An 18704-nucleotide genomic window follows, 5' to 3' on the forward strand; every position below is an offset into this window, starting at 1 on the left:
TTGGCAGTAGCAGGTTTATTCTCCAATTTTCTTTCAGAGGAGTAGGGCAGCCACGGTCAGCAAGAGGCTGGAGCAGGAACAGAACTGTCACCAGTGTCAAATGGTGCAGTTCCCCTCTCCGTAGCGCCGGCACTTCATCACTTTCAGGTAGGTCTCCACTTTGTGCAGGTCCTTCTTGAAGCAGGAGAGCAAGCCGTAGTTCTGCAGCAGCGCGTCCTCACTGCGCAGGTGGATGTCGAATTTCTCGTAAGTGGCTTTCAGGATCTGGGGACCCCGGAAGCTTCGGTCCTGCAGCTCCTGCAAGAGGTTTGAGAGGTGCTGGGGGAGGTGGTGGGGGCCTGGGAATGGGCATGGGTCACAATAACCTACTCCAGGCTGGGGCAGAGTGGCTGGGAATGACCCTGGCAGTAGTGGTTGACAGTGGCTGAACGTGAGCCCGTGTGTGCCCAGGTGGGCAAGAAGCCAAGGGCACCTGGCTTGCATTAGCCATGCTGTGTTCAGGCACCAATGGCCTCCTGGTCCTGGGCACTGCTGGAGTACCTCCAGTCCCTGGGGCAGTTATGGGCCCCTCCTGCCAAGAAAGACATTGAGGTGCTTGAGCATGTCCAGAGAAGGGAATGGAGCTGGGGAAGGGTCTGGAGAACCAGGAACAGCTGAAGTAGTTGTGGAGGCTCAGAGCAGGGAAAAGAAGGTTCTGGGTGGACCTTCTCACTCTTTATAACTCCCTGATAGGACCATGGGGTCAGGCAGGGATCAGGCTCTGTTCCCAGGGAACAAGTGACAGGACAACAGGACACAACCTCAAGCTGTGCCAGAGGTGTTTCAAGTTGGACATCAGGAAGAATTTCTTCACAGAAAAGATTGCTAAACATTGGAAGGGACTGCACAGGGAGGTGGTGAAGTCACTGTCCCTGGAGGTGTTCAGGGCATGGCTGGGCATGGCACTCAGTCCTCTAGTCTGGTTGACAAGGTAGTGGTCTTGAACTTGGTGATCTTGGAGGTCTTTTCCAGCCTCAGTGATTCTAATATCTCCCACAGACACAATGCCACAGTTCCCATTGAACTTTAAATGAGGTCAGGGGTTTCTCCCTCCGGTCTAAAAGAGTATTTCAAACATATTTTTGATTGTATGTGTTTGCAGGAAGGGCAGTGATGTAGGGGGGATGCTACAGTGAGAAGGGAGCTGGGCACAGGGCTGCAGGGAGGGAGGAGTGTGTATTTGGGGTCTTAAAATAAAGAGTAAGTTGCAGGGTCTCTCTGTACCTCCTCCAGTCAAGGAGATGGAACTGGGCAAATAATTCTGTCTTTTCTCCCACTTTGCCAGAAAATAAAGCTCTAACTCAGACCCAAGCCATGTACATCTGGAGCTGACAGCTACACTCCTCCTGCCCTGCTGTGGTCACCAGCTGCCACAAGCAGGAAAGTTTTTGTTAAGGAAAAAGAGCCATAAATGGGTGAAATATGATTGTTTGTCTGGTTTCTGTGTACCATTTCCTAATGCCCAAGCACATCCCATATGGGGACCAAAATCATAGAATCGTGAAGTTACAAACTGGTTTAGGTTGGAAGGGACCTTAAAGACCATCTCATTTGAAGCTTCCCTGCCATGGGCCAGGGCACCTTCCACTAGACCAGGTTGTTCCAAGCCTCATTTAACCTGGTCTTGAACACTTTTAGGGATGGGCAGCCACAGCTTCTCTGGGCAACCTGTGCCATGACCTCACCACCCTCACAGTAAAGAATTTCTGACCCACACAAAAATCTGGATGTGGTACTGATACCTATCTCTACTATCCCTGCAAAAGTGGCAGGACAAAAGTCTCTGTTTACTCTCTGAGCCTGACTTTCATAGTCATTTTAATCCTGGAAGATATAAACAATATTCCGGACTCATTTCTCACAGCTGCAGGTCTCAGAGCTGTAGCTACAGGGTGAGCCTGCCAGATAAACTTAATTACAGAATAAACATAACTGAAAAGGTGTCCTGGCAGATAATAGACAATTTCATTTAAAGCAACAAAGCAGAAATTAAGTAGATTATAAAGGGAACTTAGAGAAAAGAGAATAGAGAAAATAGAGAATAGAGAAAAGGTAGAGAGTGACTTTTTACATGGACAGATAGAGACAGTACAAGGTGGGATGTTTTTTACTAAAAGAAGAGAGATTTAGATTAGGTATTAGGAAGAAATTCTTCCCTATGAGGATAGTGAGGCCCTGGCACAGGTTGTCCTGTGGCTACCCCATCCCTGGAAGTGTTCCAAGCCAAGTTGGACAGGGCTTGGAGCAACCTGGTCTAGTGCAATCTGTCCCTGCCCATGGTGTGGGGTTGGAACAAGACAAGCTTTGAGGTCCCTTCCAACCCAGACCATTCTGTGAATCTATGATTAATTCTTCCTTAAAGAGGATCACCCCACAGCTTTCAGCTCCCTGGATGCTGCAGTGATGTATGAGGGAAACACCAGAGTGTAGGTTTCCATCTGTACACAGATGTTTCTAAAAAATGTTGTGAATCATCACAAAATTTGCCACATTTCAAAGTATTTTGCATGGAAATGTAGCAAATGTTATTTTGATGTTAGTACAACTGAATATTTCTTTGTTGCTGGGTTTGGGAAGACTTTGGGTGTGAATTGTTTGAATTCCTAAGCAGTAGCACTTTGCAATGTGTGTTAACATCTGTTCTGTTTTCTTATCCTCCCTGGTGATAATACCCATTGTGCAGTATCATGATCTTATTATCTAAAGACAGACAAAGTCTTAAGGATGCCACTGGTCTTCAGAGTGGAAAGTGATGAGATTTCTCAAGGATCCATGCCAGCTGAGTGCCCTTTGTCTGAGAGATCTCTGCAATTCTATAGTCATGCTACATGCTGCAACTTACCCTCATCAGAGCTTGGATGCCTTCTTCCAGGTCCTTTAGTTTTTCGTACACTCTGTCTGAGGTGCCAAAAACCAGATTGTTTGTGAACATCTTGCTTAGGTACTGCACCGGGGTCAGCCAGGACTGGATGAGAACCAGGGAAAACTGAAGAAGCTCAATGTCCTGAAATTAGGACAAGAAAGGGTCAAAGCTGTGCAGGGGTATTTGATAGCATGTCCTGCTCCCTCTGGAACACCTGGAGATGTGCCACCACTCCTACAGCTTCAGCAGGCACTAAGTTTTCAGGCTGAAGAGCACCACCCAGACCTGTGTCCCATGCAGACAATAGTTTTTCTCATGCTTGGGGTGGGAATGTGATTTACAGTGTAGCCCAGAAATATATTTCCTTCTTTATGCAGGGTCCAAGTAATCAAAAAGGGAGGAGAGGGATGAAGTACTCAAGTGTTCACAGATGAAAACCCTCTGTTCCTGCAGTGAAGCACAGCTGGGCTCTTCAGGCAGGTCTGTGCTTCCCCTGAGGGTGAAAAAAACTTACTGATTTCTGCTGAGCATCATCCTTCTTCACAGGAGCAGGGATGGCTTCCGAGTAACAAAAGGCTACCTGGGAATTCTTGTTTGTGTGTCTTTGGTCCTCTGGAATATAGGTGCGTTCCTATGGAGACATCCCACACACACAGAGATCTATTGCCCATGTTCTGGAGAAGATCTCAGACACTTCTCAAGCTGTTCTGAATGGTTACTCTTTGCAATAAATAAATGATGAGGTGCTTTCTGACAGGGCTGGCAGGTAGGAATATCATGTTGGCACAATAGCTACAGGGCCTAAAGGTCTCCCTAAGCCAAGGTGTTGAGGTGAACAGAAACCATATCTGAATTGGGTTCTCCCAAGGAATAAATGACCCCAAAGGACAGCTCATGCCAGCTCCTGTCAGCAGAACAAACTAGATAGTTTTAAGCACTTAGACTCTCGCAGGGTCAGAGGTAACCAACACAGGAAAGTCTTGTCACATATCTGTGCCATGTCCCAGCTGATCCTGAGCAGCCATAGTCCTGAGAGGGGGGGATAAGCAGAATCAGAATAGCGGGGCAGAGGGCTAAGAGGAGGAAATAGGGTCCAGTCTGATGGGATGTAACCTGTGCTATCCTGTTTATCACCTCAAAAGAGGACAAAGGAGACACCAATAGTTGAAAGGTGTCTGTTACACAGTCCTGAAGCCATCAAACTAAAGTGGAGGAGATGACCAGAGACCACACCACTTACAAACTCCTTGTATGTCTCGGCAGCCAGGAGGTGAAGGTGCTGAGCCCTCAGCACAGCGTTGGTAAACAGGCTGGAAAGGGGTATGGCCGGGAAGGCGGCAGCTTGCTGTGGCCACTGCAGTCCCAGAGTGATCATGGCAATGGTGAGAGGAGGGAACCATGACCCTGCAGCAAAGCACAGCAGAAGGAGTTAGCAGTCCTCAGGGAACTGGGTAGAGGAGGGCTTGGCACCTGGGAATTAATTCCCAGTCTCTGCGGTCCGTGCTGTTTGAAGGCTTATCTTCCTTGGTGCCTCTTGGCACCAAGAGTAAGCTTAGCCTTCCCCAAAATTCTTTGGAGCCCTTTCACCAAGACCTGCCCCCACCAAGAGCTTGTGCTTCTCCTAGTGCTACCAGCAGTGTCTTCCTGGGTGGAGTCATGGTTGCTCCATGAAAATTAGTATATGTCCCAATGTTTTTCCCTGATACACTCATGGTTTTCCTTTTCCTTGCCCATGTGAAAAGAGCATGGTGCACTCTGGTTACAGGAGCAAGCAGGGGATGATGTACCCCCCTGTAGCCATGGTTTATGCTGTATTGCTGATGTGATGCCGGCTGTCTGCCTCGCTGGGGTGAGAGATGGGGACATTACCTGTGCTCTGACTGGCTCTCTGGGATATGACTGCAGAATTTGGTGATCTTTGTCAACTGCAAATGTTTTCAGCCTTTGATATCTGACCCACCCTAGCGTCTGCCTGCTGTGAAGACCACAAACCTAATCTCAGACACATACCCCTTGGAGGAGAAATGCCCTGGAGACTGTAGGACTTGGCCTGTTTAGACTAAAGATTAATTCATTAATTAAAGTCACATTGCAGGGAAAGGTATTCTTTTTCATTGGTTTATAAATTGACATACTTTAAGTTAGGGCTATCACAGCGTGTGTGTATCCCACCACATACCACCCCATCATCATCTCCTCTCACCCTATACACATGGCAGCATTGACAAATCCTTTAAAACTGTAATAAAAAGTACCTGGAGCCATTTCTGCCTGGTGAGTTGCTCAGGTGCTGCTTGGCAGTGAATATTTCCTCCTGTCATCTGGCAAGGGGAACTGTTGAGCCACCCTTTATATAGCAGGGAGTCTGTTTAAAATGGATCTGTGTGTCTATGCTCACGACAACTCTGCATCTTCTCCGTGCATAAATGCACAGGTGTTCACAGTGGTGTTGCCTCATTGTAGTAATTTATACACAAATGTACAAGTTGGGAAGGTTGTTTGCCTCAGGATAAAATCAGTGCTCAGTGATTTTGCCATATCCTGCTGTTTATCTCAAACAGAAGTTTTCTGGTCGTTGGAATACCCATCCCAAGTCACATCAATGCTTTTATATGGTGGAATTTGCTTTGTCCACCTGCTTTTTCCTGTCTGTCTCTACAACCTTGGCTCACAGTTCACAGGCCTGACTGACCATTTTGGGAGATTTCTGACTTAAAGCAAATGGCAAGTTGTGCCAGGGGAGTTTCAGGTTGGATATGAGGGAAAATGACTTCCTTAAAAGGGTTGTACAGCCCTGGCACAGACTGTCGTGGGCAGTGGTGGAGTCTTCATTCCTGGAGGGACTCAGAAGCTTTGTTGATGTGGCACTTGGGGACATAGGTTGGTGATGGGCTTGGCAGTGCTGGGGGAACAGTTTGACTCGGTGATCTCAGAAGGCTTTTCCAACCAAAACAATTCTGTGATCCTATGATGTTTTCCCCTTTATTGTTAGTGGGGATAGAGCTGGATGGATGTTGTCAGATTAATCCTATTTCTTTCAATTTCTACAAAAATATCAAATATTCAGCAAATAGTATTGCTGAGCGGGTTTGCTTGTGGGTGTGACAAAAAGCTGTCACTCCTAGGTGCTTGTTTGGGTTCCAGCCTACCCACTGCAAATCCAGCTGCCAGAGATCTGGGAGGTTTCTCTCATTCTCAGTCTGTGAGAAGACCTAGTTAAGAACATCTTGCTGCTCCTAAACAGACTAAGCAGAGGGTTGCTGTGGAAAGGAGGTAGAAGAGATAGGGAAGAAAAGGTGGGGAAGAGAATCATAGAATCATGGGATGGTTTGGGTTGGAAGAGATCTTAAAGCTCATCTCATTCCAAGCTGCTGCCATGGCACACCTTCCACTAGACCAGGATGCTCCAAGCCCACTGCAGCCTGGCTCCACAGCATACCTATGCTTTCTTTTGAGCAAAATGAAACAGAACCTCAGATGGGCAGCTACAGGGGGGTCTTAAAGGCCTTTTACTCCTCATAAGGCACTGATTACCCCAAACCAACTTTTGTTGGGAGTTCAGGGTCTATTTCTTTCTGGTCAAGTGGTGCTTTGTCTTTCCCAGACCCTGTGTTTGCCATGCCTCCCACTGTGGGTCCAGTTTCCAAGAAGCAGCATCATCCCTGGGGCAGCTGGAGCATAAGGTGGAGAGGTGGTTAATAAACATGCTGTGGAGAGTATGGTCTGTTCTGAACAGCCCCTGGGGTGGAGATGTGGTGGTGTCACAAGGTAAATGTCAGTCCTTGGAGAAGTGGGGATGGCTATCAGGTATCCCGTCACCCAAAAGCCAGCAACATCTGGTTGTGTTTTTCTACTCCAGATTATGTTTAAATACATCAATATTTGTCAGAGATGAGCAAAGCAGCAGCACCTGAACACAACCCACGAGCTGCTGCCTGTGAATGATGACAGCGTAACACTGCAGCACTTTGCACCCATGTTCTGCTGCCTCTCACTGTCACTGGCTGGCTCTCTAGTTTTGTTAGTGAAACCTTGGTTCTAAGTCAACATTTTTTTATGTTGTAGCTAAGCATGGAGATGCTGGGAAGATCAGCCTGAGCAATTCCCCTGAGCCTTGGGTTGTCCCCAGTCATTTCTGGGCATTAAATGAGAAAGAAGCATTTGTGGGGAAGGTGGTGTGACTGAAGTGCTGGGCTGTGCACACCACTGGCAAAACTACATATATATATCTCAACTTAGCATTTTTCTAGATTTCAGACACAAGCATTTGCAACCTAAAGAAGTATGTCTTAAAACCACGTGCCATTTCCAAGTTCCTTTTCTTTTTTGAAAGAAAGAAAAACCCCATTTCTCTTTGGCATGTTCACACATCCACCCATCTTACCCTGAGCATCACCTACTCTAACAAGTTTCACTAAAGAAGTGAAACAATTCTTGCAGGTGTATGTGCTCCCTGATTCCTAGAAACCCCCCAACTTGGGGTGGCTGTGTGAAGAGGACCTTCCCAGCCTGGCCTTACCTTCCAACCCCAACCTTACTTACCTGGACCTTCTCAGGTAAGCAGAGCTGGTAAGTCTTGACCAAGGAGCCACTGCCAGCCCACAGTCTAGGCTCTGTACATTGGAAGGCAACAACATGATTGACACGTTGATACGTCTTCTAGCTCACTGCTCCAAAGGTAAATTCCTTCTGGAATTTATGGGTCTTGCTTACTGGAGGTAGGACTGTGCAATTTCACTGAACCCATTTGGAAAGATTTTAGAAACATAAATTCATAGAATGACGAGGATTGGAGAGGACCTTAAAAATTATCTTGCTACAACCCCTTCCACTAGACCAGGTGGCTCCATGCCCCATCCATTTTGGCCTGGAACTCTTCCAAGCAACAGTTTTTCTGGGAAACCTCTGCCAGGGCCTCACCACCCTCACAGCCAAGAATTTCTTCCCAATATTTCATCTAACCCAGCCCTCTGTCAGTGTCAAGCATTCCCCCTCGTCCTGTCAATGTGAAACCATTCCCCCTTGTTCTGTCACTACACTGCCTTGTAAATAGTGTCTCTCAATCCTTCTTGTAGTCTCTTTTAGGCTAAAGAGGTCCAGGACTGCAACTCAGTCTATGCAAAACCAGCCACCCTTGTTCAAGCAGCCCTGATTCTAGTTTCCAACATGTGGAAATGTATTTTAACATTATTTTTTTTCTGAAAACCCTCCTGTTTTCTGCATTCATAAATGTTGGTTGGAGATTTTGGCCTATTTCCTTACTAAACCAATCTAAAACATGCTGGTTTTCTGCTTTACCAGTCAGCCTGGAGGTTTACTGCTCATGCTCATTTGCCACATGGACCATTACCTCTCTCCCTTGTTTTTGCAATTGTTTTTCCTTAATAATTACCCATAAGAAAAATCATATACAGAGAAGGGTGCAAAAGTAAGACTGCTATCTATTAAGTGCAATTTCCCTGTGACTGGCTTGGGGCTGCAACACAGGAATCAGATAAAGGGATTTCAGATCCCAGGAATAATCCCTACCCATGTCCTGGGCAATGTCACAGCCACTTCCCATGCCTCAGTTTCTCCATTAGTAAAATGTTGGTCCTAACACTCATTAACAACACAGCTGGGAAGCAGGTAATGATTGCAGAGACACAGGTACATTTAAAAAAAAACCCAACTCATATTTTTTGCTGAAAACAAAGTCAGTCAATTTTGCCCCTCTCCAGTGTATTTTTTTTTTTTTAATAAGTCTTTTAAGTTGAAATGCAGCAACAGCAAGTTGTCCAGGAACAGGGAGCAGCAGGGAATAAAAGCAGACTCTGGGAAGAGTAATTAATTCCCATTTTTTTAGTTTCTCTCTCCACCAGTGGATCTGACATCATCCTGTGTCTCCCAGCATGAGCTGCCTCTCAGGAACCATCAGCCTTAACCTTCCTGGGCTGAATTGCTTGGTCAGTGCCTCTCCAAATGAATGCACTGTCCCATGGGATGCCAGAGGGGTGGACAAGGAAGGTGCTGAAGTCAAATCCCAACCCTAGCAGTGCCACAGTCCCATGGAGGTTCCCAAAACAGCTGCTGCTGAAGGGTTTTCTGTGGGGTGTGGAGAGGAGCCATCCCAAGGCACACAGTATGAGGAGGACCAGAGCGTATCTACTCTGGGGATAGGCTGAGAGAGGTGGAATTGCTCAGCCTGGAGAAGAGAAGGCTCTGGGGACAGCTTAGAGGCTTTTCCAGTGCCCAAAAGGGCTCCAAGAGACCTGGAGAAGCACTTTGGACAAGGGCATGGAGTGACAAGACAAGGAAGAATGGCTTCACACTGACAGAAGGCAGAGTTAGATGGGCTACTGGGAAGAAATTCCTGTCTGCCATGATGGTGGGGCCCTGTCATGTGGGAATCCAGGGCTTCCCTCTGGCTGCCCTGGCAGGTCTGGGACCCTGGCAGGGGTCAGGAACCCCCCTGGACAGAGCCCCGAGAGACACTGTCTGTGATCTCTGTCCATGGAAAAGAGTTTTCAATCTTACAGGATGAATTACAAGCTTTGAGTGTTTGATATAAGTAATAATTAAGTGTGGCACGGGTGCAAAAGTAAAATTTTAGGATTCTAGATAAGGGGTCCAAAGGGGACAAGATGGAGGAAATTGGGTGTGTCTTGTCCTTTTCCTCCTTCTTCATGCCCTCCATGTTTCACTGTGGTGTTGGCATTTTTCTGTTGGTTCAGGCTGGGGACACACTGTTCAACGTAGGTGACAGATATTGGCACGTTATTGTAAATCCAGCACAGGTAGTTTGTGGTATTTAATGTTTGTAACATCCCACTGAGGGCAGAGCCCCACATGCTGCCCTGCAGGACAGAGCTGCGGCAGGGCAGCAGAACATGTTAGAGATAAACAGAATAAACAACCTTGAAACCAGCACAGACCAATTATGGCTTCTGCTTTGGCAGCGGGGCTGACAGACAGAGACTTTCTACAATCTCAGAATCATCAATACCTCAGATTCTGACAGAAATAGACCAGGTTGGTCAGGACCTGGAGCAACCTGGTCTAATGGAAGGTGTTTGTGTCCATGGCAGGGATTGGAATGAGATGAACTGTCATGTGCCCTCTCACCCAAACCATTCTGTGAGTGTGGTGCAAATACGAGTCTGCACTTGGAAGGGGAAGATCAGTGAACTCTTTTTGGTCCTGACATGGTTGATGGGAGAGCAGTGACGTTTTCCACTTGGATCTGCACGTGGGGTGGATTAGAGCTAGGCGAGATGCGAGTCCTTTTTTTATTTTTTTTTCTTTTCAAGTCTACAACGCCATCGTGTGATTGTTGGCTGTGCAGCTGGTAGGCTGCAAAAAAAGGAAATTATAGCTTGGCTCATTTTCTTCTAGGACTTTTTTCTGTGGGACCAGCCGCTGAACATTTCATCTTTTGCAACTGGACTCTGTGAGACTGAAAATGCACAAAGGTGATAGAGTTGAGCACACAGGCCTGTGTGTGCCACACTTTAGCAGAGACAAGGGGCAAGTGACGACCAACACTTAATTTTTGCTATAGGAGCTTTGGTATGGGAGCTGGATGTAGTAAGTTTTGAAGCTGGGCTCTGCAACAGTGAGGGAAAGTGATAGGATGTGTAGCTGAGCAGGAAAGTGAAATAACTCCAGGGGTTGTGTTGCTTTTCACAGAATACTAGTTAAATGTGGAGTTAGCAACAGCTTGCTGTGCAGGCCCCTTTTATGACCAATATTTGCAGCTGATAAGGCTCGTGGCCTTTTATACCAGCTTGTCTTCTAGCCCAGCTGATCTCTTGTCCATAGGGGTGTGCAGTGGAGCAAGAATGCAAGATGACCCTTCAGTCAGCAAAGGCCTCTGGAAGTGCAGTCACATCAGAAAGACCTGAAGGAACCAAAACTGAGCAGACTAAAATACCAAAAAGCAGTATTCTCAGATGTTGTCATGAATTTTGCTAACTTCTGCAGTAGTCAGGCTGTGAGCATACAAATACTAAAGGCTGTTTGGAGCACATCAGCAGCCTCCCTGTAATCTGTAGGATTATTCATGTGTTAAATATTGATTAATGTAAATGTTGTGCTGGTTCAGAGCCAGCAGATGTTCGCTTGTCACAAAGGGCTGTTCCTTCAAAGAAAGGACCAACTTTAATGGGAGAAGAAAAGGTCTTCTTAGGGAAAATGGGGAGTAGATTTCTACTTCTACTAAATTTAGAAAATTATGTTTTTGATGGTGTTGCCTGATGCATTTATTTCTTTTAGTGGTGGTGGACAGCCTGGGACTAACTCAGAGATGGTTCTGTCCTCATCTGCCCACTAGAAGCATGAAATGCCATTACTGAGGAGTTGGTGGTGTCTAATGACCTTAGAAAACCTGGAGCTGTGTCACCTGTTTTCTATCCATTCCTGCCATAAATGAAAGCAAAAAGTATTAAAGTTTGTCTGATATTTTTCTTGTGTTTTTGTTTTCTAGTATAGTAACCATATTTAACTCCACCTTTTAAAATTAAAACCTGATCTTTTCTGTTCCTATTTCTACTAACAGTCCTATTCATTTACATAGATATACAGATGGAAAACTATTTCCAGAATTGTTCAGCATTGGCTCATGTTCTGTAGAAGTGAGCAGTAAAACTCCTACTGATTTTTACTTGGGACTAGAATTATGTCAACCCTGAACAGTTTTGAAAAGCACAATTTAAGCATCATTTTAAGTAAATGCTACCCAGATGCAATCCTGAAGAAATTAATTCAAAACATTTATTTTAAAATGTCACCATATTTTCAGTCCATGTTTTCTACTTAACATTTGCACAAAGATAGAGAATAAGTCAAATACATCCTATGGATACCACCATAATTCTTAATGCTGCTTAATTTAAGCTGCTGCTGTGACTTGTTTACCTGAAATGCAATGGAAGCATACCAACTTTTCACACCCTTGCTGCTATACATAACTCCTTTTTTTTTTTTTTTTTTTTTAATTTTCCTTTTTTCTTTTTTGAGAACAGGAATCTGAAAGAATTTAGATCATTTCTTTTTGAGCTTGAGCAGGGCACTATTGACATCTAACTAAAACAGTATATGATGCAGTTCTGCAAGAACAGAAAAATCATCCTTATGATGATGGTAATTCTCAATTATATCTATATATCTATATTATATGTCAATATCTATATGTACATAGACATTTAATTTTGTAATTCAAGCACACTGGTTCTTGACATCTCTTTCCTATCAGATGCTGGTGTGAATAGTGAGTTCCATGATAATTTAAGCATAGATTGAGCCTATGATGAGCAACTGAAGCATAGTTTGAGATGACTGCACAAAGTTCACCAAAGCAGATTTTGGGTAGTTTAACTGGCTGTGGAATTGCACGAGAATAGCTTCAATATTTCTTGATGTGAACTGGAGATTGTAGAATTGTTGCCTTCAAATCCTGCGTGGTATCCTCTTTTGTTCATCACAATGAGACATGGATCAGCATGTAAAAAGAGCAATAAATTACTTGCTTTCTTAATTTATTTTTCATAAGGTCAGTGATGGTTCAGTGAATCTTGTGGAAGTCGTGCTGCTTGTTGAGCTGGATTATCATCTGGAGGATCACCTGCCAATTGTGCCACGGTGAAAGCTGCGTTTGGTCCACCCTGATATCCGGTTCTCAGCTCAGCAAGAGCTCTTCTCCATTTTGTGTCCCACACAGTAGTTTGTGTATCAGTGAGAATCATCAATTTGAAGATCCAAGACCATTATCTCTTATTGCTTTGATCAGGTCTTTGACAACTTCATGTTCCATCTTGGATTTTGTCCCTGTGCACCATAGTTCCCAGGCATAGCAATGTCCCTCATATGAGTCATGTGGAAATCCTTCTCTTTCAATGCCTTTTTCCAGATTTCCTTCCAATGTCATTGGAAGTGATTTAGGTATTTGTAATTCCTTAAATAGCTGGTTGAAAAATGGAGTTAACTGTTGATCTTGCTGTGGTACAGCAACCCATTTCATCCTGGGATCTGCTGGCATCAGTTCAAAGGGTGTTAACAATTTTGATGTTTTCTTTGATCGTAGATGAGGAGTAGTAGGAACATCTACAGCTGGAGGCAAGGCCTTTCTGCTTTGCAGTGGACAAAAAGTCTGAAAGTTGAGGCACCAAATCTGGACGAGACTTCAGGGCTGAATCAATATAATGTAAAAGAAGCTGTCTCACTACATCCCCCGATATTAAACTTGACAGGTCCGGACGAGATTCCAAAGCTGCATCAATATATTGCAAAAGAGACTGTCTCACAGCATCCCTTGAATTCTGGGTTGACTGTCTCTGGCGATACGAGCTGAAATCATCCAGGATGGAATACATTCTGAAGGAGTAATGCGTATGATGTTATCCTATTGCTGTTCTTCAGTAGAACTATCTTGAGTCTCACCACTTTCAGAAGTTGATGATTGTTCCATTTGCTTTTTTTGAAGTAGTTTTTCTTTTGTAAGAAATCGGAAAAATATTATTGTAACGCTTCTTGCGATGTTGCAGTACCGCACTCTGACCACCGCGCGGCGCTGTTGCCCGCCCGTTGCTGCCTCGGGCCGCGGCTCCGCCCGCGCCGCGCCTCGGCTCTGCCCGCGGCATCCCCGGGGTGCGGAAAGGAGCGCCCCCCGGTCCCGTGGCCCCGTCGGGGCTTCCAGTGCATCAACGAGACAAGACAGGATTTTCCCCGCATCCTTTTCCCGGTCTGACGCCATCAACGCGCGCCCACGCTCCGCTGCCGGTGCCGCGGCCGTGTCCGCGCGTCCCGCGCCCCGCGGGGCTCGGAGCTCCAGCGGGACTCGGAGCTCCAACAGGGCTCGGAGCTCCCGCGGGGCTCGGAGCTCCCGCAGGACTCGGAGCTCCTGCAGGGCTCGGAGCTCCCGCAGGGTTCGGAGCTCTCGCAGGACTCGGAGCTCCCGCAGGGCTCGGAGCTCCAGCAGGACTCGGAGCTCCAGCAGGACTCGGTGCTCCCGCGGGGCTCGGAGCTCCCGCGGGGCTCGGAGCTCCCCCCACCCCGGGCCATTGCCGGTACTTGCCCCGCACCATCCCCGCGCAGGTTTCCCCCGCTCGTCCCCCGCGCCCATCGGCACAGACGCCGCTCCGCGACCCCCGAGGTCTCCCCTCCGGCCCGGGGCTGTTCCCGGGCTGCCCCGGTCCCTGCGGGGCTGCTCTCGCCCTTCCCAGCGCCGTTTGCCTTTGGCTCTCCCCCCGGCCTCCCCACCCGTATCCCGGGGAAAGGAGGTGTGGGGGGCTCTGGCTGCGGGGCAGGATTTGCCGTGGGTTCTTTAGACTCGGGCGAACACGCTTCGATGCAAAATCCCAATCCTCTGATTCGCTGGGAAATAAATCTAATTTAAACTCTCCTGGGGTGTTTGAGGAGACCCACTGGTTGATGACAGCTCCTGCACCCCTTTGCTCGGTGCCAGCTCCTGTTCCCCCCGATTTCTCAGGGCTCTGCCGCCCGCAGTTCGCACGGCGCCTCCTGCCCCGCTCTTCGCTGGGCGCATCCCTCATCCGCCTTCTGCAAGACGGAATCCTTCCCATCCCCTTGGTGGGAGCCAACCCCATGAATTTTCTGTTTAAAATTATTCTAGCTATTTTGTCTTTTGGTGTTGCCATATGATATAATCGTATATTTAACATCCTTCCAAAATCCTGGCTCAAAAATCACACGGGTCACAGTGTGTGGGTAATTATAACGGACCCATTGCAAAAGATCTTTGATTCCCTGTTGGCTAAGGTCACAGGATAAGTGGCCACCACATTCCTTAGAGTGGTTAAGATATTAAGTTGCTCTTGGGAACAGGCCATGTTCTTTGACGGGTCTCACCAGTAGCGGCGGCATCTGCAGAATCGGTCCGGAAGCTGTCCTGGTCCCTGGCCAGCAGAAACAGGTGGAGAACACCCAGGGCCCTTTGGATCTTCTCCTTTCCAGGCCGAGTTTGAAGAAGTTTGCTCTCTGCAGGGGTCAGGCTCTCCTCTTCAGGGAGTTTTCTTCTCGGGCTGGGCTCTGGTGTTCAGCACTTCTGGTCAGCTCGTGCCCAGCCAGGGATGCCAGAACTGTCAGGGTCACTTGGCAAGACCCCAGCAGTGTGAAAGTCCTTTTTTCCCTGGCCTGGCCGCTGAAGAAGAGGTCTGGAATGTGTGAAGCTGAGTTTTCAAGGTTGTTTATTTTTTCTTATCTATAATAGTTTCTCTCTGAGCTGCCGAGGTCCAGCTAGCACAGCAGCCATGGCAGTCTCCTTCCCGCCCCAGGCAGCTCCCACATTATATACCCAAAATTACGTGTACCATGCTTACAATTCCCGTACCAATACCTAAAATCTACGTTGGACAAGATGTCCCTATCCTAAACCAATAGAAAAGTTATATACCCAAAATTATATACCCAAAATTACGTGTACCATGCTTACAATTCCCGTACCAATACCTAAAATCTACGTTGCACAAGGTGTCCCTGTCCTAAACCAATAGAAAAGTGTCACTGAGACATGGAGGACAAGAAGAAGGAAGAAGAAGCTAGGGCATGCCCAGATTCCTCCATCTTGTACCCCTGAATTTCATTCTAAAAAATCCCAAAATTCTACTTTTCCACCGTGTCAATTTCTCTATTACACTATTCAAACCCTTTTTGCTTGTAAATCCTTATATAAGGTCGGCAGCCTCTCCCATGGGCTAAAATCAAATCCACGGGTGTTTTTCATTTGCTGCCAAGGTTCCTGGGCTCTTTGCCAGGGGCTCGAGTCATCCAGGGCAGCCAGAGGGATGCTCTGGACTCCAACAGCTTTTATTCCCAATTGTCTGTTCTTTTTATGCTGAATAATAAGTTTTGCACCTTTAAGACTTGTTCTGAGAGTGAAGGGGGGGGGGGGAGAAGAAGTGCACAGTTTGTTTTCAGAAATGGCACTCACTCTTCCACATTCCAATTTAATTTGCTTCCTAGAGGTACCCTTTTGGGGGTTCTCTCCCAAATTTGCCCTGAACCAGGACACAGATATATTTGTGACCTCAGTTGTACTATATAACCTTCCGACAATTTTCAAAAATGTGGGGTTTTTTTGTTTTTTTTTTTTTTTTAATTAGAGACTCAATTTGGGACAATGAATGCATGTGCAAAATATATCAGGTGATGTATTTGAAATAACCTTGATGATTTCAGAGTCTCACAGGCTTCCACATTGTATCACTTATAATACTTCTCAAGTACCTTGTTAAAGATGCAGAGAATAATGTCAGCCTCTGTTATGATGAATATCTTGACATTCACACTGCTGGGTGCCTGAAGGAACACACCTCGAGTTCACAGGTGCTGGGTGTTGGTGTCCCAGCCCTGTTGGGTGTGTACAAGCCTTCTGCACCCTGTAAGAGCAGGTTATGACACAGGATATGATGACAGGAGCTTGACCTAGCTTACTAGTATATAAATTCTAGTTTTAGAGTCTTTTTTGGTGGAACCAACCTTGTGCCTACCATTTGTCTCACGAATCCTGCCAAGCGAGAAGGAAATTTCACCCATTGTCCTGCTTTTTGTGTCTGCTATAAGTCAGAAAACAGTATGTCCAGTTATTTTCTGCCTAAACGAATGAGGCAGATGTCTGCCAAATCAACTTGAACAAATATTTTAAAACCCTTGTGCTGAGAGAGATTGCAGGGTGATTACAAAACACAGAGGCACTAAGGATGGCACTCTTTTTGTATACAGAACAGGCTGTGGTTCTTCATTGCTACTTCCCTTCCCACTTTTTTCCACCCAAAACCAACCATTACAAAGCTCCTGCAATCACTGACTTATGTGCTTGTGATCAAACTTTCCTGCTTCTAAAACTATATTTTATAAAAGATGGTTGTGATTTCTAGATGTCTGTTCCTGTCTTGTTGTGAAGCTTCTTTGTTATCCTCCTGGCCTCATCAATGATTTTAGTCTTACTATGAGACCCTACAGAAATTAATCTCTTAGAGGAGTTCATTTACATTTTGATGATTGCCTAATCTGCATTACTGCACTATGCACTATTCTTTGTGGCAACAATCTGTGATACCAAAATCCTGATTGCTACCCTACAGCCCATTTTTTTTAGGGCCCCATGAAATTATGAGTCCTTGTCCGAGAAAGAGATCAACTGTCTCACCAAGTGATTTGATCTGATCTGATCTGTACTTTCTAATGTGTGCATATAAGGCCAGGTACATTATTTTGAGCTCATTCTTTGAGCACCAGCTTAAAGATGAGACAATGCCTCATGTTCCATATTTGCATGTGAATTTCTGAGTACACCGAGTCAGCTCACCTGGCAAACGTTAATGACAGCTGCAGGGAGGGTCCATAGAAGGACTCAGCAAATGATGTAATATTTTGAGGCTTCCTTCTCTTCCTCTTCCTTCTGCCTTCTTATATTTTATTTTGCAATATAAATTTGCTTCAGGTTGATAAGCATGGGAGGCATTTGCAATCTAAGTCTGCTGTAGGGAGGTTGAAGAATGGGAATGCTTTTCTTGAAGTTCCTTTACAAACAGATTCTCTATATTATGTAGGGTCTGTTACTGTTTTTGAATTTATTGGATTTAATGTCACTATTTCAATCTAGCTGGGTCTTTCAAAATTGAGTCAAGCATTATATTCCTAGGAACAGGTGGGAGGATGGGTCTTTGAGCATCCTATCCTACTGTGTTAGCAATTAAGCAGGTGTTTTATGGTCTGAGACACCATGCTGAAAGAATCAAAATAACAGTGTATTCTCTCCTTCTGTACAAATGTCTTCAGTAAACTGAACTCAGAATCTAAGAAATATTTTGTGTTTATATATGTATACATACATAACCATCTGATTAATTCAACTGTTTTTATTTCTGTTCTAAGACAGTGGAAACAAAGTACGGTGTCTGACTTTGTACAGACAGCTTCCTTTAGCCAGACAGAGACCTTTTTTTTATCTTGATGTCCATTCAGGCATCCATGGAAAGCTTGTGTGGCCTGGAAAGGTGGAAGCTGATTCAAAAGTAACAAGATTCTCCTTTAACAACTTTACCGCTTCCAAATAGAGTTGGTTAATTTATTGGCAGCACTCTTCCCTTGTACAAAGTCTATAAGAAAAATTAGGTGTGTATTAACAGCTTATATCTCAGACTATGAAACTGTCTAAAGACAAGAGTCTAAAAGCTGAGAGGAATGTTTGTGGTTGCTGGGCAAGACAGTTAACAGACAGCAGGACAGCTCTGAGCAAGGCTACATAAGAGCTAGATCTCCTGGAGGTAACCTGGACAAACCTTGAGAGTTGTGTCTGTGGAGAGTTGGGTATTGCAGTGTGAGAAACGATGCTCACTTTCAAAAATTTTAGAAGTTTATTAAGACCTTACCAAAATACAACAGAAGAAATACAGCACCAAAGCAAAGGATTCAACCACCATGTGCTCATCTAAAAAAATGGATGCTCCACCTTTTATACCTCTAGCCCTTCCCAAAATCTTGTTTATCAACTCCTTATTGCTGTCCAGTGGTGATCACTTTCTTACATCTTGATTGGAGGTCAGGTCTTGCCATAGTAACAAGCTGACCCTCCCAAATGCCCCAAGTACTAAGGCCATGCTATGATAACAATGCAAGGGGGAGGGGAAACATAACTATACATCTACAAATCTTCTCTTAACGTGTACATTATATTCACCCCTTAACTGTGAGAGTCAACCATTGCATTATTCATCTACAACAAACCCCCCTTTTCTTTTTCTATAAGTCATTGGGCTTGAACAAAAATTTTTTTCTCTCTCTTGAATGAGTCATACTAGCATCT

General features: G+C 45.6%; 1 protein-coding gene across 1 annotated transcript; it reads right to left on the reverse strand.

The window, feature by feature from the left end:
* Nucleotides 1-4301, reverse strand: LOC100232594 (somatotropin). The gene is made up of 4 exons (XM_030277557.4): nucleotides 4143-4301; nucleotides 3417-3533; nucleotides 2882-3043; nucleotides 1-297 (listed from the first exon to the last, which is right to left on the reverse strand). Exons 1-4 carry the CDS (start codon nucleotides 4275-4277, stop codon nucleotides 97-99), a joined length of 615 nt encoding a protein of 204 aa, XP_030133417.4. The 5' UTR covers nucleotides 4278-4301; the 3' UTR covers nucleotides 1-96.
* Between the last annotated feature and the right edge of the window lie 14403 nt (nucleotides 4302-18704).

This window comes from Taeniopygia guttata, chromosome 1 (genome assembly GCF_048771995.1).
Source record: "Taeniopygia guttata chromosome 1, bTaeGut7.mat, whole genome shotgun sequence".
Taxonomy (NCBI): domain Eukaryota; kingdom Metazoa; phylum Chordata; class Aves; order Passeriformes; family Estrildidae; genus Taeniopygia; species Taeniopygia guttata.